This window comes from Microcaecilia unicolor, chromosome 6, assembly GCF_901765095.1.
Source record: "Microcaecilia unicolor chromosome 6, aMicUni1.1, whole genome shotgun sequence".
Classification (NCBI taxonomy): Eukaryota; Metazoa; Chordata; class Amphibia; order Gymnophiona; family Siphonopidae; genus Microcaecilia; species Microcaecilia unicolor.
In genome coordinates, this window is record NC_044036.1 from 278,896,835 (window position 1) to 278,920,717 (window position 23,883).

Genomic DNA, 23,883 nt, shown 5'->3' on the forward strand with positions numbered 1-23,883 from the left:
AAGGGGGTTCAGGAAGTCTTATGGAACTTGAAACTGTGAGACTTCTCCAACTTCCTGCACCGGGCGGCTCAAGTATATGCAGAGCCCGATCGCCCTGCAGGGTGGAGAGAAGCAGTTTCAGGCATCACTGTGAGTAATGGGTGAAGGCTGGAGGAGAGGGGTTACGAGAAGAGACAGAAAAGTTTAAAAGAAGAGACGGACAGAGTGGGTGAAGGCTGGGGGTATGAGAGAGAAACTGATGGGGGACCCAGGCTATGATGATATGTGAAACAAAGAGGCAATTGCCTCTTTGCTTCACCTATCTAGAAGGTGCTGTCACATGCTGACAGCATGCTTTGGGAAGGGAGACTATTGACTTCTGCGATTGATTAGCAGAGGCGCCTTAAGGAACCGATTTATTAAAGTTTCTTTGCCCACAGGCACAAAATAGGAAAAATAAAAACTCTTAAGTCAATTTGTAAAGAGCTACTGCTAATCTGGGAGGGGATTCCAAACCTCCCACCCCCTCCCCAAACTTCACTGGGGACAATATTGAAAGGGTAGGAAAAGGAGAAGCGAGAAAGGTTCTTAGATGCTGGCTCCTAAGTTTTTGAACTAGCTCCTAGATTTAATGAAAATTTGTCGATGCTTGCCATAATAATACTTTGGATGAACACACGAAGAAACAAACACCTACCACAAATGATCACATGAAGGACTTTTCAAATTGCTAAAAGATTACTGAAATGTGTCAGTTGGGCAGTGAACACAGTTACTAATTTATACACATTTATAAACATAAAGCACATATAAATTGTGTGTGTATGTAAGCTATATTTTATCTTTTTTTGAGAGAGAAATATTTTACACTGCAGTAATTAATTTGGATCTTAAAAATCATACTGTTTGCGGCGATGACTGTTTTGTTGTTAATGGTTCTGCAGTTTCACTTTGTTACTTTGTGCTTTCAGTGTAACATGAGCTGACCTCCTTGAGCTATGGTGCCCAAAGTCTTCTATGTCACCTTTCAAAAATATCTAAGCAGCTCTCAACAGAGCAAATGTAAAATATTATATTAAAATGCACTTCATAAATTTAAAAACAAACAAAAAAAATTACAAAACCACAGGACACAGTTCAAAAATCAGGAACCCATTGTCAGCAAGTTCCATTTTCAAGTATACATCCCATTGTCCCCAATCACCATGGGATTCTTCCTTTCTATATATCTCTCCTCAAATTACTTAGCCCAACCATTCCACTGACAGTCCTTGTCTTAAGGCCACATATTTTATCTCCCTTTAGAATATGGTAAATAGGACCCTCACGCCAGTTACCATATTGGATTCCCTTCTTTCAGAGGCTGCAAATCAGGAGTGTCCAACTTCGGCCCTTGCCCAGTCAGGTTTTCAGGATTTCTACAATGACTATGCATGAGATCTATTTGCATACAGTGGAAGTGGTGCATGCAAATAGATCTCATACATAGTCAGTGGGGAAATCCTGAAAACCTAACTGGGTGGTGGCTCTCGAAGACCAAGGTTGGACACCCCTGCTGTAAATACTGCCTCTGCAGTGTCCTCACTTGAGAAAGGAGTGGGAGGGCAGATGTCTAGCCTGAGAAATCCAACACAATACACTGCATGGTAGTGTGCACAGTACTACCATTGAGTTGACCCACATGGATCCCACTGGTAAAAATTTAAGAAAACTTTCCAGAAGTGCAGTGACGGTCTAATATTTGTTCACATTACTGCTCACACTTTTTATTTCCCTTTCTGTTTTACACCAGGAGCAAGAGACAGAGACCAAATTCTAAAAGTGTAAAAGATGAAATTTTCAACAATGCAGAGGACCATCATGTGATCTTTGCTAGGTTTTCATGCTATCTAGCTGAAAGACAGCATGCTTCATGCAGGCAGCAAAAGGTAGGATTAATGGGTGGGGGTGGGGGAAGGAAAAACCTTTTCAGTTTCAGAGGCTGCAATACTTAGAATCATGCAAAAAACTTTGTTATGATGAACACAATGGAAAACCGACTTCAGGAAGATGGGAATGTTAAGAAGACAATGCAATTTTTGCATCATTTCATACGTGAAAAAAGTGTTTAAAATCATTCACACATGCATATGGTATGTCAAATATGAAAACAATTCTATTCAAGGACTACCTTTACTGAGGAATATAGTCAGCAGAAAGGATGCTTTGAAAAACCAAGATACAAGCTAAAGGGAGAAAGGAGCAAGCAAAGATTATCACTTGAAGGATTGGGTTAAGTTATCTAAATAAAGTCTACTTATATTGATAAAGTATTCTCATGATTTTGTGTCCTTAACAAGGAAATTTATCAAAATGCATCTTTCTCTGGTTTATGACATACTATATGCTTCCATCTAGAGAAAAGGATAGTTCTTTCAAAATCTTTACAACAAAAATACAGGTGCAGCTTTTTTTCTTTTCCTCTTAAGCATCGTTTCTTCATTGTTAACACTGTCTTCATCATGGGAACTTATAATATTGCAAACAAATCTTGGAATTTACTAGTAAGTATTCTTTTTAATACTGTGATATTCCTACAGACAACAGAGACGATCAAAAACTGTACAGCTTACAGGCTAGAGTTGTGATAAAGACCCTCCTGCCGCAGTACAAGAAAGACAAATTTACAAAAAGCCTAGAGACTTTACAAGAGTAAGAGGCTCATTTTCAAAAGGGAAAAAATCTCAAACATGGCATAAAGTAGCATTTGGATGTTTTCTCCAAAAAACGTCCAAATCACGACTTTCAAAACTCGGATTTGAGATGTTTTTCTCTGCAGTGTGTCCAAATCACATAGGGATGTGTTGGGGGCAGGATTTAGGTGTTCCCAAAACTTTGATGTTTTTCTGCCCTAATGGAACAAAGCAAAAACGTCCAGGGCTAAAAGTTAGACATTTTGGTCTAGACCTGGTTCAATCATGCCTAAATCACAAAAAGGTGACCTAAATGACAAGATGACCACTGGAGGGATTAAGGTATGACCCCTCTTACTCCTCCCCAGTGGTCACTGACCCCCTCCCACCTCCCAAAGATGTGAAAGAAACAGTATATACCAGCTTCTATGACAGCTTCAGATGTTATGGCCAGTTCTATCAGAGCAGCAAGCAGGTCCCTGGAATAGCCTAGTGGTCAATGCAGTGGAATGTGGAGAAGGGGACCCAGGCCTATACCCCACTAACTGGTACACTTGTGGTGGAAAGTGTGAGCCCTCCAAAACCCACCAAAAGCCTACTGTACCTATATATATATATATATATATATATATATATATATATATATATATATATATATATATGACACCTGTAGGCATAAGAGAAGCTTTAGTGGTGTACAGTAGGTTTTTGATGGGTTTTGTAGGGCTCACCATACAATATAAGGAGGGTAATGGTTGAGATGTGTATCTGGAACTTTTTAATGTGAAGTCCACTGCAGTGTCCCCTAGGGTGCTCCACAGCTTTGTTTGTGGTCAGTTTACTAAGAATACTCACTCCTCCTACATCCCAACGGCTTGCTTTTGTATGTTTTTTTTCCCCCCATCAAAAAATGGTCCTAAAAGATAGACACACTGAGCACAAAAACACTAGAAAATGGCCATTTTCGAAACAAAAAGTTGGACATTTATCTGGTTTGAAAATGGTACTGGATTTTAGGACGTTTTTCACAAGTTGCCCAAAATCAGATTTAGACGTCATATTGAAAATGCCCCTCCATATTACTAACTTTTTAATGGATCTGTAAACATCAGTACACTGATAATATTAAAAAAACGAGTGAAATAAAATATAATGCTGCTAAAATAGCAAGTAGAAAGAGGCATTGACATTTTGCAACACGCAGCACTATGTAGACTTACCAGTTCATTTTTTGTGTCAAGATCTCTTTCAAGTTCCCTACAGCTGTTCTTTTGTTGCAGTGCCTCCTGTTTTAAAGATTTATTTAGCCTATCCTGCTCTTGAAGATCTCCAAGAACCTTTGTTTTTTGATCTTTAATTTCTTCAATTTCCTTCAGTTTTTTCTCTAGTTCTCTCTCCAGTTTCTCCACCTCTTCTGCAAACCAGCAACAGAAATCAAACATTCTTTATCCTTTTCAGAAGACTGTCACCCTGAGGTCCAGTAGCCCAAACATTTTCAAACAAGGACAAAGCAAATGTTTCATCAAACACTCGACCAGTTTGGAATCTTCAGCAACATGGAAATACTTTATTTACAACAATTTTCTTATATAAATCAACCATACACATCTTCACTGCACTGGAAAGGAGGAAGTCTGCACTGTTTCATGATAGTAACTCTTAGTGACTAGCTTCAGGATGTATACATACTCAAGTTTGGAGTCCATGATCACAGATGGTCACTGTGATGGGTGGGCTAAACAGGGGGCAGTTTTTTTTTTAAGCTTCTAAACCACTTACTAACTAGGGGGATCTTTTACTAAGCTGTGGCAGCGTTTTTAGCCCGCAGTAGAAATCAGCTGATGGTAAACGCTGAGACATCCATTATATTCCTTTGGCTGACTCGGCGTTTACCGCCACCTGATTTCTACCATGAGCTAAAAATGCTACTGCAGCTTAGTAAAAGACCCCCTAAAAGCAGAAGTAGTTTCCAAACAAACAGCAATTAACAGTATCAGATTATTTGTAGAAAACCAATTGATTGAGAATGAAGGCTCATAGTGCAGTAGCTCAATAAAAGCAGGCTCAAATTGTGTTTGGGTCCAAACAAACAAAATGAACATTCAAATATACATATTAGTGCTACAAAATTAAATATTTTCCATTAGTTCTATCACTTACTACAAAATAAAACTTTCCAGTCTATTAGACAATAAGTAGGTTGAACAATGAAAGAAAAAGTAAGGTATAACTGCATAGATACTGTCTACTAGATTTCATACATGTACACAGAATGAAAACAATTTGAATAATTGTATTTTTTATATTAAATATTATGAATTTTTAAAATTACCTATATTGAATCTCTCATGTGCCTCTTGCCTTTCCCAATTGGTTACTTCCTGTCCGTCTAAGCATTCCAGTGATCGAAGATGGAATATGGTATACAGTCGGAAATGAGGGAGATTTGTAATTGGATTTTCAGCCAAGAACAGAGAAGTCAGATCTCTCAGTGACTTCAACTTAGCTACATCTTGAAGCTGAACCAAAGAGACAAAAACCACTAACCATTTTTGAGATGAAACATTTAACATTTACAACAGTACACTGAAATCTATTACAATCTGGAGATGGTGCATATACTAAAGTTCTGTAACAATGCATTTATGAATATTTAGCATTTAAGGAGCAAGCTATAATTGAACTGCACACCAAAAAAAACCCAACCTTATCTATACATCTTTTTAAGTATGGTTCTACCAACTTTACCCACACACTAAAATAAACATAAAAGCTCATGCATTTTACAAGCAACTAAATTGTAATGGTATCTTGTTCACCACAATTCTCTATCAGAGTGTTGTGGACGGGCATTTTCAATACGACGTCTAAATCCGACTCTGGATGTTTTGCTGAAAACGTCCAAAAATCAAGTGGTGAACACGGCCATTTTCAAATCTCAAAAACGTTTATCTTTTGTTTCAAAAATGGCTAGTCCCTAGATATTTTGTGCTTAGTGCGTCTATCTTTTAGGATTATTTTGGAAAAAAAAAGTCCAAGTGAAAAACGCACAAAATCAAGCCATTGGGTTGTAGAAAGAGGCAGCATTCTTAGTAGACTGGTCACACAGACATCCCAGTAGAGCAGTAGGGCACCCTAGGGGCACTGCAGAGGACTTCACAGAAAAGGTCCTAGGAACACATCTCACCCCATTATATTGTATGGTGAGCCCTCCAAAACCTAACAAAAACTTACTGTACCCAACTATAAACCACTACCAATAGATCTTATGGCTGCAGGTGTCACCCATATGTAGGTACAATAAGTTTTTGGTGGGCTGACACTTTCCACCACAAGCCTAGGTCCCTTTCTCCACAGTGCACTACAGCACCGACCACTAGGATACTGCAGTCTGATCCAATAGGACTGGCCATAACACCTGAAGGTGTCATAGAGGCTAGTATGTACTGTTTCAGTCACACCTTTTTTTTTTTTTTTTTTTTTTTTGAGGAGGGGGGGGTGCCATTCTTTATTCCTCCAGTGGCCATATGGTCATTTTATGACACATTTTTGTGGTTTAGCCATTATTAAACTAGGTCTACACCACAACATCCAAATTTTAGCCCTGGACATTTTTTTGTTGCATTAGGGCAGAAATAAGTCCAAGGGTTAGGAACGCCCAAATCCCACCCTTAACACTCCCCTGACATGCTCCCTTGTGACTTGGACGCACTGCAGATGAACAGTGTAGAAAAACGTCTAAAAATGGTTTTCAAAAATAGCAATTTGGATTTTTATTTGCGAGAAAAACATCCATCTGCCGGTTTATGCCACTTTTTGGATATTTTTCTCTTTCAAAAATGAGTTTCTAAGTGAATGGAGTTTTGTAAGACCTGAATTATCTATTATTCAAAACTCCAAGAAGAAAATAAATAGTCTGAAGTTTAGCTAGAGAACAAAATTATGCAAGTTACTCCAAACCTGTTCTAAGAAGAAAATAAAAAAAACATAAGTAGGAAAAATTAACAAAATTTTATAAGAAAATAAAATGATGCCTGCTCCTTCTCAGCATTATTTTTGCATGTGCAAACAACTGTAGTAAAGACATCCGTCTGAAGCAACTTACTGAAGAAATGTTGTTTTGTCTCAGATTAACGACAGACAGGGATCTTAATTTCTTTCCTAACCAGGAAGGGATGTGTTCAATCTCATTCCCTGCAAGATTTAGTTTTTGAAGATTCTGCATATGTTCAATGCCTTCAATTTTGCTGCCCCAAATGGAAAGCAGAAAGGAATACAAGTTAGAAAAAGATTATTTTATATACACATATAACATGATTTTATATTTTAGTTATGCTCTCTGGTTCTGAGATAATGAAGTGTTCAACTAACTGTACATTTCATTAGGGCCTACATAATTAAATCAAGAGAAATTCAAAACATTGTTAAGCCCATGTTTTCTTTTGTGCACTAAGGGGCCCTTTTACTAAGGCGTGCTGAAAAATGGCCTGTGCTGATGTAGGCGCATGTTTTGGACGTGCGCAGGTCCATCTGTCAGCGCAACGGGAAAAAAGGCCCTTTTTTGTGGCCGAAAATAAATGTGCAGCAAAATTAAAACCAGCACGTGTCCATTTTTGGCCTGCGACCTTACTGCCACCTATTGACTTGGTGGTAATGTCTCGCACGCTAACCAGGTTGGTAAGAATCAGAGAGCGTAAAGTGGCGCTTACTGCTGGGTAAGCACCACACGGTAGAAAATAGAAAATATTTTCTACCACGTGTTTTGAACACGTATCAAAAATGGATTTACCGCCTGGGGCATGCGATAGTTCCAATTTGATGAGTGTTGGACACCTGTAGGCGCCTATGTGCCTTAGTAAAAAGGCCCCCTAAGGTCTATGTAATAATGGTCTTACTATGTCTTGCTTTTGTCCTTCATTTACCTGATCTTGTTGTAAGACAAGTTAAGATCACGTAGTTTCAGCTGCTTGTCTAGTTTTTCAATCTTTTCTATTACGTTGTTGCTGAGATTAAGGACTTCAAGTCTTTCACATTTTTCTAAATTCTCTATATACTGCAAATAAAAGAAAAACTAAAAATGTAAGAAAACTGGCTACAATGGAACATGGTTCTTCAATTCTTTTCCACGACATGGCTTTAATATCCTTTATCCAAAAGGCACTACAAATAATGTAGCAATTTTTAAATGGAATAATGAAGACAAAAACTAAGGGGTATGTCTACTAAAGTGTGCTAGTAAATGGGCTTAGTGCTCAGCAAGTCCCATGATCGCAAGCGCTAACCCCCAGATTCTATATAGCATGCCTACAGATCTGCACTGAAATCCAGCTTAGCGTGTGCAAATGAGTTACTTACCCCAAAGTGCTTCAATGCACTTTGTAGTAAGCGTTTTCACGTGCACTAAGCACATATTAGGGCTTATCACCCTTTAGCAGACATAACCCTAAGCCTGTTATGGTATTTTTAAGTAAATATTATCTTACCAAATAACTGTGATGCATCATAAATAATTATCAGGCTCTCATCTTTACTGAATTTTTTTTTTTTTAATTTTTTATTTTATTTATTGAAGTTTTGAACAATAGCATATTGACAACATCTTCATAACAGTCATATATCATGTACAGAACGTTTGAACATCAAAACAGAGAGCAGTGTATCCCCACTTCTTCCCCTCCCCCATCCCGTATAGCAAACCCCCCTCCCCCCTTGTTACTAGTGGAGTATCATAGTGTGAATTCTGTGTTATAGCAGTCATAGTCTTGGGATAATCAATTTAGGTGCATCTAAGTCTATCCCATTTTGCAATCGCCAGGATCGATATTGTTCCCATAGCAAATTAAATTTTGTTACATGTCCCAATCGTAGAGCTGTCATTTTGGACATTTGGTATAGATAGTCCATCTTGTGTATCACCTTTATCGCTGGTGGAGCCAACTGTCTTTTCCATGCTGATGCTAGTGTGATGTTTCCAGCTACCAGCCAAACTGTCGTGAGCCGGTGAACAGACAACCGAACTCCTGGGGGTCGAATATGCAGCAAACATATCTCCGGTTTAGTTGGGTATCTTACCCCAGTCACTGTAGCAAATAGGTCCAACAGTTCTGTCCAGTATGGTTGAATCTTAGGGCAAGACCACCAGATGTGGAGCATATCACCCACCATTGAACAGTTTCTCCTTTACTGAATTATTTTAAAGAACACAAGCACTTTCTCTGTTCTCCCATGAAAATAATATCTAGCTTACCCTCCCCACGCAAAAAAAAAAAAAACTTCATGGAGGCAGTATATCAAATAAATAAAAAAAACCTAAACAATTGATGAAGGTTCACCTGCTCTACTCCACTCAGGATTCTGTAGACCTTTATCATACTCCCCCCTCAAATACAGTGGTGGAAATAAGTATTTGATCCCTTGCTGATTTTGTAAGTTTGCCCACTGACAAAGACATGAGCAGCCCATAATTGAAGGGTAGGTTATTGGTAACAGTGAGAGATAGCACATCACAAATTAAATCCGGAAAATCACATTGTGGAAAGTATATTATTTTATTTGCATTCTGCAGAGGGAAATAAGTATTTGATCCCCCACCAACCAGTAAGAGATCTGGCCCCTACAGACCAGGTAGATGCTCCAAATCAACTCGTTACCTGCATGACAGACAGCTGTCGGCAATGGTCACCTGTATGAAAGACACCTGTCTACAGACTCAGTGAATCAGTCAGACTCTAACCTCTACAAAATGGCCAAGAGCAAGGAGCTGTCTAAGGATGTCAGGGACAAGATCATACACCTGCACAAGGCTGGAATGGGCTACAAAACCATCAGTAAGACGCTGGGCGAGAAGGAGACAACTGTTGGTGCCATAGTAAGAAAATGGAAGAAGTACAAAATGACTGTCAATCGACAAAGATCTGGGGCTCCACGCAAAATCTCACCTCGTGGGGTATCCTTGATCATGAGGAAGGTTAGAAATCAGCCTACAACTACAAGGGGGGAACTTGTCAATGATCTCAAGGCAGCTGGGACCACTGTCACCACGAAAACCATTGGTAACACATTACGACATAACGGATTGCAATCCTGCAGTGCCCGCAAGGTCCCCCTGCTCCGGAAGGCACATGTGACGGCCCGTCTGAAGTTTGCCAGTGAACACCTGGATGATGCCGAGAGTGATTGGGAGAAGGTGCTGTGGTCAGATGAGACAAAAATTGAGCTCTTTGGCATGAACTCAACTCGCCGTGTTTGGAGGAAGAGAAATGCTGCCTATGACCCAAAGAACACCGTCCCCACTGTCAAGCATGGAGGTGGAAATGTTATGTTTTGGGGGTGTTTCTCTGCTAAGGGCACAGGACTACTTCACCGCATCAATGGGAGAATGGATGGGGCCATGTACCGTACAATTCTGAGTGACAACCTCCTTCCCTCCGCCAGGGCCTTAAAAATGGGTCGTGGCTGGGTCTTCCAGCACGACAATGACCCAAAACATACAGCCAAGGCAACAAAGGAGTGGCTCAGGAAGAAGCACATTAGGGTCATGGAGTGGCCTAGCCAGTCACCAGACCTTAATCCCATTGAAAACTTATGGAGGGAGCTGAAGCTGCGAGTTGCCAAGTGACAGCCCAGAACTCTTAATGATTTAGAGATGATCTGCAAAGAGGAGTGGACCAAAATTCCTCCTGACATGTGTGCAAACCTCATCATCAACTACAGAAGACGTCTGACCGCTGTGCTTGCCAACAAGGGTTTTGCCACCAAGTATTAGGTCTTGTTTGCCAGAGGGATTAAATACTTATTTCCCTCTGCAGAATGCAAATAAATTCATATACTTTCCACAATGTGATTTTCCGGATTTAATTTGTGATGTGCTATCTCTCACTGTTACCAATAACCTACCCTTCAATTATGGGCTGCTCATGTCTTTGTCAGTGGGCAAACTTACAAAATCAGCAAGGGATCAAATACTTATTTCCACCACTGTATCTCTTCTCAAGCTGAAGAACTCTAATCTCTTAAACCTTTCCTCATATGAGAGGCATCCCATCCCCTTAATCATTTTGGTTGCCCTTCTTTGAACTTTTCTAATTCTGCTATATCTTTTCTGAGATTCAGCAACCAGAAGCACACACAGTACTCAAGGTAAGGTCACACCATGGAGTGATACCTAGGTATTTTAATATTCTTTATCTTATTTTCTGTTATACAGGAGTGATGCATAGCAAGCATTTCCCAGTATCCAAATGTCAAAAACAAACAAGCACTCAATTGATCACCAAAAATAAAACTTTACATGATTTCACTTCTCTGAGAATTTCCCTCAAGGAAAAGGAGGAGAGGAAAAGAATGACAAGGATAAGAATTAGAAGATCATGGTTCCCTCTTCAGAGGGGAAAACAGCAGAGGGGAAAACATGTAACCCTTCAATCTAGGAATCCTTCCCAACCACACTACTTCAGCAGCCATCTTCCTAGGAGGGCTCTAAGACTGGTGTAAGATTCAAGGAAAGAAAACTGACAAGTAAGACTAAATGTCTCCTTTCTTATCTTGCTAGACCAATCCTGATGCATGGGAAGTACCCAAGACATTTTACATCAGGTGGGAGGGAATGCTTGCCCTATAGGCAGAATCTTTCCTGGACTGTTTATCCAATCTGTCATATCTGATAAAGATTGCAGAAAGAACCAAGTAAAGAAACATCCTTGATCCCCCATCCAACAGAACGCTTGTGACCTCATTAAATGGGTTCCCAGAACCTCTGGCACTGAACAGCATTTCAATACGTAGGCTGAGATGATCTCCTTGATTCATTTAGATAAGGAAAACTTTTGAGATTTCCACTTAGGGTTAGGGTCCACTAAATAGAACAAATGGCTGGTCCAATATGTTAAAAAGATTAGTCACCTTCAGGTACCCAAGGACCACTCCAAAGAATGTCCAAGTAGAAGAGGTACCTGTCTCACCCCCTACATTTCTTCTTAGGTGAGGAAGGAAGGGAGATACTCTTGGTCCAAATGAAAGAGCTTAGGCAAAAAGGGCAATACTGGATCCAAGGTAACCATTTCATTACAAAAGAGCATGTACAGCTTTTCTACAAAAAAGCATGAGGCACTGACGCCAATCAAGCTGAACAGATGGCTATGAAAAATATAGTTTTGTCTCTCAAACAATAACCATTTAATAAGCTCAATAGGGCACTGGCAACTACCTGCTATGCACTACTTAAATAATTGGCAAGTTGTGAGTCACTGTCTCCATCTGCTAGCAGGGTGGCATAAACTTACATGTCTGGACTGGTTTGGAAGGATAATAAAGAAAATGCAATTTAACACATTTGTATAGGCACGCATATCAAAAAAATCTTTGTACTTTACCTTAAATTTTTTACCACCATCCTTAGCAAGGGAAAGATTTAGGGAGTTCACAATTAGTATATTGTCTTGCTTGGTAAGCTTTTTCACAAGATCCTCGGTAATGTACCTAATTCCTGAACTAAGGCCATCTTCATCTAAAAGTAGAATAAGTTTGGTTACTGCAAAACAACCAAAGAAATACATGTTCCAAACCAATATTAGTAAAATTTAACATGGCAGATAAATATACCCTTAAAACTCCTTTTGTTCTTTCTCTCATATGGCACATTAAACAGGACAATCTAAAATAAGCCCCTCCCCAAAAGAAAAGGGACTTCACTGTTTTAACTAGTGTCAGTGGATTACAATATATGTTAGAACATTTAAGAAATAAAATACTGATAGATTAATAAAAAGTTAGCAATAAGAAAAAAAAATATAAAGCAATACTTCCAAACAGTCGATATTCTGAAAATTAGTATTTTTGCTTAAAAAATGATTGGTAGGGTTGTCAAAATAAAGCAAGTAAGTTTTGGAAAATATTGTTTTTAATAAACATATTAGCAGCTCCAAACTAGATGAAAAATTCAAAAATATTGTCTGGATTATTACGGTCCCCAGTTATATTACCTTTCAGATACTGCACATAAACTATGAGGAGTAAAAGCCTAGCGAAGGCCACTGATGTCCAAAATATTAGCATGCCATTTTTCAGAATACTTAGGGTAAAATTCAGCAGGATTTAATTTCCTCACTATAGTCTTGTAGCGGAAAACCTTAATGGAGAATTTTAATTGTTTATAGTAGTCAATCAAATACTGACAGCAGTTCTACACGGTTATGGAACAGAAACGGTCCTCGTATCCCTACTAGATTATCTTCACAAACACCGACAGGGGACTTGCCTCAGTGTTAGTACTGCTAGATTTCTCAGCACATTTTGACACTGTGGATCATGATATCATGCTAGCACGACTGAGAAAAACGGGTATCAGTGGAACAGTACTTGCTTGGTTCAGATCCTACCTATCAGACAGGGAACAATCCCTAATGTTTGGCAGCAACTTATCGCCACCAAGGGCACTGACCTGTGGGGTACCACAAGGATTGATACTGTCACCTATTCTGTTCAATATCTACCTCAAGCCAGAAGCTGAGCTGATTTGATCAATGGTCACTCAGCTCTACATCTATGCGGATGATTTGCAGCTACTCATACCCACTGAACTTGGCTTACCTACAGTCCTAAATAAACTGATTATCTGCCTAACATCAATCAAGAATGGGCTAAAAACACAACAAACTTTGCCTAAACTCAAGGAAAACCGAGCTTCTCCAGGTCCCTAACACAAGTGGATACATACCTGACATCAAAATCTCTTTTTAGGAAGTACAAGCTCCCCCTCAAATCACAAGTCAGGAACCTTGGAATACAGTTAGATTCAACACTTACTCTGACTCCCCAAATCCAAGCAGCCTTCAAGAGCTGCTTCTACTATCTGCAACAGCTATGCTGCCTCTCTCCTTACATCAAGAAGGTAAATCTTATCCCAGTTCTGCATGCCATGATAATATCCAGACTGGATTACTGTAATGCACTCTACAATGACTACAAAGGGCCTGCACCAGCTCCAACTGAATCAGAATGCTGCAGCAAGACTAATAGAAGGTTGCAAACAATGTGACCACATCACACCATTTTTGCAAAAACTTCACTGGCTACCAGTGCAATACAGGGCTAAATTTAAAACTCTAGGTCTAACCTTCAAGGCCCTTAAAAGAAATGGCCCCGAGTACCTGAAGAATAGGATGATCCTCTACACACCTCTAAGGACTATCACTAACCACACCCTCTCCAAAAGACATTACAGGATGTGATACCAGCAAACAAGCCTTCTCTGGAGTAGCCCCCACACGTTGGAATGCACTGCCTGAAAGTCTCCGCTTAACATAAGACTATCTCTGCTTCAGGAAGCAGGTGAATGCTTGGATCTTCAACCAGGCCTTTAATGGAAGAAGTAACTAACTTGTTAGTCTCATGCACACACACAAGGAGTGACACAGGCTGCACATACTACAGCAGGACATGTTTATCCACTCCTACCCTAGCTAATATTTAACCATCTCTGTGACCTCATGTGCACCTCTCTTTAAAATTAGTCACCTTATTTTCTAACTCATCTTACTCTTAAACCTATCTATATGCTCCATCTTTGCTGTCAATTAAAATGTTCTACTATGTACTGTATTGACACTGTAAGTAGTATACTATGCCATACTTTGTATTGTTATTTGAATATTTTTACTGCTCTGATTCTTACTGTATACCACCTTGAGTGAATTCCTTCAAAAAGGCAGTAAATAAATCCTAATAAATAAATACATGGTACATATACACAGTAACAAAACTGTGGATTTATGTATGTTTGGTTGTAATCTGCATGGAGTTTTGTTTAGAAAGAACAGACTATAAATGTTTTTAAATAGATAAATATAATGCATCACACCTTTTGCAACCTGGTTTTCAGAAGCAACTGCAACATCACTTTCTTCGGTTTGCTGGTACCTTCTCCCTCTGGATTTATAACCAGCTGGGGCTCGAAGTTTGCTTAAAGGTGATGGTGTCCTGGACTTTGGGCTCAACATAGTTGACACAAGACTTCTTTTCGTTGGTGATTTTTGCGGCTGGCCTTTTCTCATCACACAGAATGAAGCTGCTCATGCATTTAAATCTGTTAATACATTAAAAAGACATTAAAAGTGTTGCATCAAAGCAGAATTTGTTCCAATTTTATCAATAAAAATGTCCTATTTTCAATGGGAAAATGTCTACGCAAAACAAAATAAATTTTTACATAGGAGAAAAATTTGGATAATATCCCTCCACATTACTCACTTCTTTACAATTCATATGATCTTTACTGCACTCAGAAAATAAATTATATATATAATATTTATGGCCACTGACTTTCAGTGTAGATAAAGGACAGCCTGAACGTAAATCTATGGTTAAAGCTCCATAAATTGGCATTTACTATCCAGAAAACTTAACTGGCATCTTGCTCAGGGGGTTAGCATTTACTCTCAGATGCTGCAAAGACTTCTGAGGTGCATCCTATTCCCTATGAATGCCACGTGATAGCTTCTACTGTTAATAGGATTAGCAAAGAAAATGCAAGGGTAGTAAATGTTACATTTATCTCTTTCTCTTATTTTGAAATGTCATAAAACTTTTTAAAATTGTTTTTCAGAACTAATCTTTTAAAAAAGGATATAGGGCTTCTTTCATGAAGCCCCGCTAGTGGATCCCAGTGCGGCAATGTCGACAAAGTCCACTCACTTTGAATGGGCTAGCGCAGCTTGATAAAAGAGGCCCTAGGGATTAATCTACTAAGCAATTTTTTTTCTATAGAGAAATCATTTAGGGGCCCTTTTACTAAAGCTTAGTATGCACTAAATGCTGTGCATTCTATTTTATTCCTATGAGCCACATGACACTTAGGGTACAATAACATTCATCAGCACGTGCTAAGTATTAGTGAAAGGGCCCTTTAGTGATTTCTATAATTATATTGAGTGAACTGACTACAGATTGTTAAGGGTGAATTCCTTTTCGCAAAAGCAATTTTAATAAATCATAATAAAGCAATAAAGTGAAGAAGCCTTAACCCAGACACACAGCTCTCACATTTAAATATTTTGCATGCGTGGAAAATACACACAGGGCAAACCTCATACGCTGCTTATGGTCCAGAAGGATAACTGTGTATAGGTTGTCTAGGTAAGAAAATGGATGTCTAGGTCTGTGCATTCAACAAAGCATAGTATTTTAGAAAATGCTTAGTTTCGTAAGGGCAGGATGGGTCAGAGGGAAAGGCCCGGTGCAGGTCGGAGGCAGCCTGTAAGGCTACCGCTGGTGCTGCAGCACAGAAGGCTTGCTTACTTCTGAAAAGGTACACTGGGGGAGGGTGGGGGACTGAGAGAGGAGGAAGAGGCCAGGAGCGAAAGAAGAGGCCAGACCAAGTGGTAGGAAGGGAGGTGGTATACAGCACTTGTAATCCGGATTCTTGGGCAGTCCGAATGTCACAATTTTAAAGGGTCTGGATTTCTGGCATCCAGATTTTCGGTGTTGTACTGTTGCAAACAGAACCTATGGACAGCAGACCTGCAACACTTTTCAGTTGGGGTTGGAGGCAGCAGTTATTATTGGGGGTAGTGGTGAAGCAGAAACAGGGACCAGTTAAACAGATTTCAAGAACCTGACTCTCATAAGTACATAAGTATTACAATACTGGGACAGACCGAAGGTTCATCAAGCCCAGCATCCTGTTTTCAACAGTGGCCAATCCAGGTCAAAAGTACATGGCAAGATCCCAAAACAGTGCAATACATTTTATGCTGCTTATCTTAGAAATAAGCAATGGATTTTCCCCAAGTCATTTTAATAATGGCTTATGGACTTCTCTTTTAGGAAGCTATCCAAACCTTTTTTAAATCCCGCTAAGCTAACTGCTTTTACTACATTCTCTGGCAACAAATTCCAGAGTTTAATTATACATTGAGTGGTGGACTAACACGGCTACCACACCTCTCTACGTTGAGTGAAGAAATTTTTCTTTGATTTGTTTTAAATTTACTATTTTGTAGCTTCATTGTGTGCCCCCTTGTCCTACTATTTTTGGAAAGAGTAAACAACCAATTCACATCTACCCGTTGCATTCCACTCATTATTTTATAGACCTCTATCATATCTCCCTTCAGCCGTCTTTTCTCCAAGCTGAAGAACCCTAGCAGCTTTAGCCTTTCCTCATAGGGAAGTCGTCCCATTCCCTTTATCATTTTAGTCGCCCTTCTCTGTACCTTTTCTAATTGCACTATCTACCCTTCTCCATTGAGAATACTGACCATTTAACTCTACTCTCTGTTTTCTATCTTTTAACCAGTTTTTAATCCACAATAGTACATTACCCCCATCCCATGACTCTCCAATGTCCTCTGGAGTCTTTCATGAGGTACTTTGTCAAATGTCTTTTGAAAATCCAGATACACAATGAGGCTTATTTTCAAAGCACTTAGCCTCCCAAAGTTCCATAGAAACCTATGGAACTTAGCCTCCCAAAGTGCTTTGAAAATATGCCTCAATATCAACTAGCTCACCTTATGTTTGTTCACCCCTTCAAAGAAATGTAATAGATTGGTGAGGCAAGATTTCCCTTCACTAAATCCATGTTCACTTTGAGGCTCATTTTCAAAGCACTTAGAGGCATATTTTCAAAGCACTTTGGGAGGCTAAGTTCCATAGGTTTCTATGGAACTTTGGGAGGCTAAGTGCTTTGAAAATGAGCCTCTTAGCCTCCCAAAGTTCCATAGAAACCTATGGAACTTAGCCTCCCAAAGTGCTTTGAAAATATGCCTCTTTGTCTCATTAATCCATGCTTTTGAATATGCTCTGTAATTTTGTTCTTTATAACAGTCTCTACCATTTTGCCCAGCACTGATGTCAGGCTCACCGGTCTATAATTTCCCAGATCACCTCTCAAGATTGCTGGTCTCCCCAGTTTGCAGGCACTGATGGTTGTAAAGGAAACACAGGCTTGCTGTCTATACCAAACTTTTTGTGACACACAGGTTGAGAAGCCCATTTAAAAGGGTAACAACTACAGAAATAACTTTGAAATGTTACCCCATCACCCTCCTCCTTCTTCTTCCTCCTCTTATGTCTATGGGCAAATGTTGTCTATACTGACTACCTTAACCTTCCAGCTGCCCCCTCCAAAACTATAAGCTGCAATGCGCCCACAACCTCCCAGATTCTATAAAGGGTGCCCAAATATCTATGCCCAAATCTGGGAGTGATCAAGAGATCAATGTGCAACCTAATTGATTAACGAGCCAACTAAAATCAATTGGATGCTAACAATCTATTGATGTTAACTGGCACCAATTATGGGTTGAGCACACATCTGGCTGCAAGCTATTAGGGGTGTGGCCATGGACAGGGCCAGTCTTAGGCAGGGGCGACAGGGGAGGTTGCACAGGGCCTCGCGCTCCCAGGGGCCCTGTGGCAGCCTTGGCATGTCCTTCTCGCTCCCTGCTTCAGCTGTCTCCTGTTTAGAGAGCTGCACAGGAGCGGGGATGGCAGGATTCCCCTTCAGGTCTGCGGGGATCCCGCAGGGATGGACCCGGGTCTTACGGATCCCCGCGGAAACGCACTGTGATCTGAGCTTTGCCTCTTCTCTCCTGAGCCGCAGCGTGCCCTCCCGGCACATACCTCAAGCCCTAGTGGCCTAGTGGATTCTTTGGGGCAGGAAAGATCCCTAGTCTTTCTTGCCTGCTGCCGCTGACCCTCTTACTACCATATCACTTTTTTAAAATGGCTGCCGAATCTTGTGAGGCCACCGCTGGAAGTCTCGGCAGCTATTTTAAAGAAGATGCAGCAGTGGGCAGGAAAGACTGGGGATCCTTCCTGCTCCGAAGAATCCACTAGACCACCAAGGTGGCTTGAGGTATGTGCCGGGAGGGTGCCCTGCAGCTCGGAGGAGGAGGCTTGGAATATGTGTGGGGTGGGGAGGGGGAGGTGGAGGTCTGGAATATGTGGGAGGAAGGGAGGGTGCTTGAAAAAAAAAACCAAGAAAAAAAAAAACAAGGTTGTTTTCCCTTCCTCGCGCAGCCGGATCCCTGTGCACTCAAAACAAAGCAAGCAAGCCTATGAGCTGCTGCATCCACATTGTCTTTCTTTATTGTTAGTGGAATTTTTATTTAATCTCACTTAGATTTTCAAACATGCTAGCTTGTGTATACAGATTGTACACAGAGGAAATATAATAACAGAATAACTTTTTATAGGTAGAGTAGAAATTTGTTATAAATCATAATCAGTGTGTCATTTGGATGGGCTGTTTAAAGGGACACCCTAGTACTGTTATATTCGTGCAGAGATTTTTTTTCTCCTGGTAAAGGGCCACTAAACAGACATCATGTTATGAGAATTAGGTGCTCAACATTCAGAGTTTCTGTTTATCTAATTACTTATTTATAGCGCTTATATCCCACACTAACATGAATTTGGTTGAAACCTAGGAGCATTTAAAATCTTTTTTTTTTCCTGTGCCTACATCAAAAGAAAAAAAGATGGCATGCGGGAACTTGCTCCTTTTGTCTTTATTTGAAATTTAAAAAATGTAAAACACATCTTGTCAACAAGGGGTGGGGGACAGGGGGCCCCACCGAACTCGTCTGCAAAGGGCCCCGCAATTGTTAAGACCAGCCCTAGCCATGGGAGAGGCATGCACAGACCAGATGTGCACAATTATGGAATTCCAGGTATCCCTGTGTCAAATCCTCATGTCCAGAGTTGGGCACAGGAATCCCCACTAGGTGCTATTCTATAAAGGGCACTCATACTGAAGCACCCTTTATAGAATAACGCTGAGCTCTGTTTTCTTCCGGTGCCTATTTTTCAGCGTCATTTACTGAATACGGCTCAAAATGTGTTCCAGAGGCATCCTAAAAATAAGGATGTTGAAGGGGGCAATGCACTGCAAGCAGAAGTGCACAGTTATCACAGAGTGAATGTTACTGGGCGAATAATGCAGAAAAGAATTCAGCACAGAAGTTAACTGGCGCAGTACACATGTGCACTTACTAATTTGCAATGCATAGAATAAGGGATTTTAATGTGTGCACAATGCCTCGTATGAGATAACATAGAAGTATTAGTGAAGAGGATTTACTGCCACGTTTTGGGATTTACTGCCAGTTTCTTTTTCTGTGACCATTGCAAATACATGTAACTTTAATAGACAGACTGGAAGATAACAGTACCAGCACATGTCCGCATGAACTGAAATGTTGTTCCACACATAATAGCCTCACAAAAATTTTATGTGTAAAGTAATTTTTGTACGGCTAATATATATATGGAACAGTCCAGTTCAAGCATAGATGTGTGTTGGCTCTTTCATTTTCTTTGGTCACAAACACAGTGAAGCCACTTACCACAGAACCTTTGCATGTATGTGTCTGGCAGGCTTTCTCTGATTAGCACAGAAGTTCTGCATGCTTTGAATTTGTATTATCAGCTTAGTACACCACCAAGGAATATTTTGTCAATCCCATGGTAGAAGTTGCATACTCAGCCTTCAGCTCTACTATGTGGCTTTGTATATTGACCCCTAACACTGCAGGTGCATCTAGGTGTTGCCTACTCTGTCTATGTAGAAGTTTATCCCTGAGAAGTCTGGATGGTTCATTTTGGTCTTAAGTAATATACTGTATGACAACAGCTAAACTTCAATTCGCCTAGTGAATTTCCTAGAAGCCAATAAGTTGCAAGATCCGAGACAACATGGTTTTACCAGAGGGAAATCGTGCCAAACGAATCTCATTGAATTCTTTGATTGGGTAACTGGAGAATTGAATCATCGACATGCTATAGACGTAATCTACTTAGATTTTAGCAAAGCTTTTGACACGGTTCCCCACAGGAGGCTCTTAAATAAACTAGATGGGCTGAAGATAGGTTCCGAAGTGGTGAACTGGATTAGGAACTGGTTGACGGACAGACGACAGAGGGTGGTGGTAAATGGAGTTCGCTCGGAGGAGGGAAAGGTGAGTAGTGGAGTGCCTCAGGGATCGGTGCTGGGGCCGATTCTGTTCAATATATTTGTGAGTGACATTGCCGAAGGGTTAGAAGGTAAAGTTTGCCTATTTGCGGATGATACTAAGATTTGCAACAGAGTGGACACCCGGGAGGGAGTGGAAAACATGAAAAGGGATCTGAGGAAGCTAGAAGAATGGTCTAAGGTTTGGCAATTAAAATTCAATGCGAAGAAATGCAAAGTGATGCATTTAGGGAGTAGAAACCCACGAGAGACTTATGTGTTAGGCGGTGAGAGTCTGATAGGTACTGAGGGGGAGAGGGATCTTGGGGTGATAGTATCCAAGGATCTGAAGGCGACGAAACAGTGTGACAAGGCGGTGGCTGTAGCAAGAAGGTTGCTAGGCTGTATAGAGAGAGGTGTGATCAGCAGAAGAAATGAAGTGTTGATGCCCCTGTACAAGTCGTTGGTGAGGCCCCACCTGGAGTATTGTGTTCAGTTTTGGAGGCAGTACCTTGCGAAGGATGTTAAAAAAAATGGAAGCGGTGCAAAGAAAAGCTACGAGAATGGTATGGGATTTGCGTTCCAAGACATATGAGCAAAGACTTGCTGACCTGAACATGTATACCCTGGAGGAACAGGGGTGATATGATACAGACGTTCAAATACTTGAAAGGTATTAATCTGCAAAAAAATATTTTCCGGAGATGGGAAGGCGGTAGAACGAGAGGACATGAAATGAGATTGAAGGGGGGCAGACTCAAAAAAGATGTCAGGAAGAATTTTTTCAAGGAGAGGGTGGTGGATGCTTGGAATGCCCTCCCGCGGGAGGTGGAGATGAAAATGGTAACGGAATTCAAACATGCATGGGATATGCATAAATGAATCCTGTGCAGTAGGAATGGATCCTCAGAAGCTTAGCCAAAATTGGGTGGCAGAGCAGGTGGGGGAGGAGAGGTTGGTGGTTGGGAGGCGAGGATAGTGGAGGGCAGACTTGTGCAGTCTGTGCAAGAGCCGGGGGGGGGGGGGGGGGGGGGGGGGGGCGGGACTGGTGGTTGGGGGCGGGAAATACTGCTGGGTAGACTTGTACGGTCTGTGCCCTGGGGGGGGGGGGGGGCAGGTGCAGATCAAGGTAAGGTATACACATGTGAGTTTGTCTTGTTGGGCAGACTGGATGGACCATGCAGGTCTTTTTCTGCCGTCATCTACTATGTTACTACGTTACCTACGCCTTGGTAATATCTACATCCACTACTATACTTACTAGATAGGCATGCTTTTATTTTAATGGTGTCTGTATGGGTTTTTCGTGTAATATTGGGTTAGACGTTCTTCTGATTTGCATATTGTTGTTACATCGCACAGAACAGTTTGAATATATACTGCATAAGTAGCGGAATCAATTCGGCTTAATGGAGTACAAAACAGTTGACCACGAACACAAGTACGCTAGCAATTAAGTGGAGAGAGTAGAGTCAGAAGAAACAGAAAAGTGCTGCTGAGAGTAGTGTAAAGCAGGAAACTGCTTGTACGATTTTTGTCTGAGACAGTAAAATGCAAGAATAAAAGCAAAGCCAGTAGCACTTCCTCTTCCCTGATCTTCACTGACTTACTCGTGGCCTTTTTAAAAAATCTGCAGTTTGCAAGATACACATTGTATGCGCAACCATCAAAGTTTACCTTCAAAAAGTAAGTGAATAATCCCACCCTGGCCCAGGAGATGCATCCCGGGGCTCGCTGGACGCCTTTGCTTATCCCCGTTGACATGACAACGCCACCAGACGTCCTCCCCTTCCTCCTCCTCTCCGAACGTACCACGGACACTATTTAGGAACTAAAATAAAATAAACAACCCGAAAGGCACCCAAATTCCAGCACCAGCGATGCCCCCGAAAACCAGTCGGTTTCCGCTCGGCTCGTTTCACAGTTTCCCTCCGCCAGCTCAAACCACTTCCGCACGGGGGTGGGAGGATGAGGGGAGAGGGCGATCACGTGGCGCTTCAGGGCGCCATCTTAGTCTCCTGTCACCTCTTTGATGAAGCGATTAGCCATGCCCCCTCATCTTTCCAAACTGTCTGCGCGCGCACATGTAGCCCCTCCCTCCCTCATCACCACGTATCAAGTAGAGCTATAGAGGTGTTAGTCTGGCCTTCAGTAAGCGATGTTGCCTGAGGGTTATCTTTTTTCCTGTAGAAGCGGGAAGAGCGGAGGGAAAAGGAAGAGATGCTTGATGCTGCAACTTGTACTTAATAGACCGACTCCGGCTTTGTGGGGGAGGGGCGAGCGAGCTTCGTCACCGACTCCTTTTTAGCTCTTCTTCCGTAATTGCTTTACTCCTCTAATTGCCGTTTTTCCATAAAGTTTAATGATCGCAAGTTTGAACTGCGCGAGGCATAGAAAGAGACAGTCCGCGAGATTTAAATAGCTATCCTTAAACCAAGGAGGTTAATGTTGACAGCAGTCAGTATGAACCTATCTGGACCAATGTGCGGGCTGAAGTTAGTGGGTGGAGCTTACTGTCTATTGAGGGGCGCTCAACATTCGCAGACGCGATTGAAAACAATAGCAAATTGGTTTCTATTGTTGTATTAAACCTTCTTGGTTTTGTATGCTTGTATGTAAAGGGGGTTGGGGAGTTGTCGGGGAGGGGGGTCTGTGAAGGGTGTCAGTGGCGTAGCCAGACCTGACATTTTGGGTGGGCCCAGAGCTAATATGGGTGGGCACTATGTATATGTAGGTGTGAGTAGTTTTTTGGGGATCCTTTATAATCTATATTAATAAATCCCACCTTGAACGGTCTGAAGCTCACTCCAAGGCAGAGAAGCACAAAAATCCTGTAGTCTTCATAGGCTAGGACCAGTCACCCTCACTCATAGACCCGCCCTCAGCCTTGCCCCATCAAACATATAAATGGCAAGTGACCGACTCACCTGCAAATGCGCAGTAGAGACTTCCCTCTCTGTCCCGCCCTCGCGTCAAGACATGATGATGTCACAGGGCGGAACAGAGAGGGAAACGGAGTCGGCCGCTGCCGCTGGAGCCTAGAAACGAACATCACGCGCACCAACCTCCACCCTCCCGCCCCCCTCCATATCGGGCCCCCTGCACTGACCTGACAGCGCCTCTCACCTCCGTGTGGAAGCACTGCAGGCAGCAGCAGAGCGGCGGGAGGGAGCAGCGGCGAGGAGGGTAGCTGGAAATCTCGCCCGTTTTAACGGGCTTAACGGCTAGTCTGTACATAAAACGCTACCTCAACATTCTGAAGACAATCTGCTGAAGCCA

General features: G+C 41.4%; 1 protein-coding gene across 1 annotated transcript in view; it reads right to left on the bottom strand.

Annotated features, from left to right (window-relative positions):
• Positions 1–22,506, bottom strand: part of CNTRL (centriolin) — a 152,379-nt gene extending 129,873 nt beyond the window's left edge. Inside the window, exons 1-7 of the mRNA XM_030207567.1 lie at positions 22,282–22,506; positions 14,509–14,733; positions 12,023–12,156; positions 7,574–7,704; positions 6,757–6,898; positions 4,984–5,170; positions 3,872–4,065 (exon numbers count right to left, since the gene is read on the bottom strand). Coding sequence (XP_030063427.1) covers positions 3,872–4,065; positions 4,984–5,170; positions 6,757–6,898; positions 7,574–7,704; positions 12,023–12,156; positions 14,509–14,701 — 981 coding nt within the window. The 5' untranslated portion in view covers positions 14,702–14,733; positions 22,282–22,506. The remainder of the gene's footprint in view (positions 1–3,871; positions 4,066–4,983; positions 5,171–6,756; positions 6,899–7,573; positions 7,705–12,022; positions 12,157–14,508; positions 14,734–22,281) is intronic.
• Positions 22,507–23,883: the final 1,377 nt, after the last annotated feature.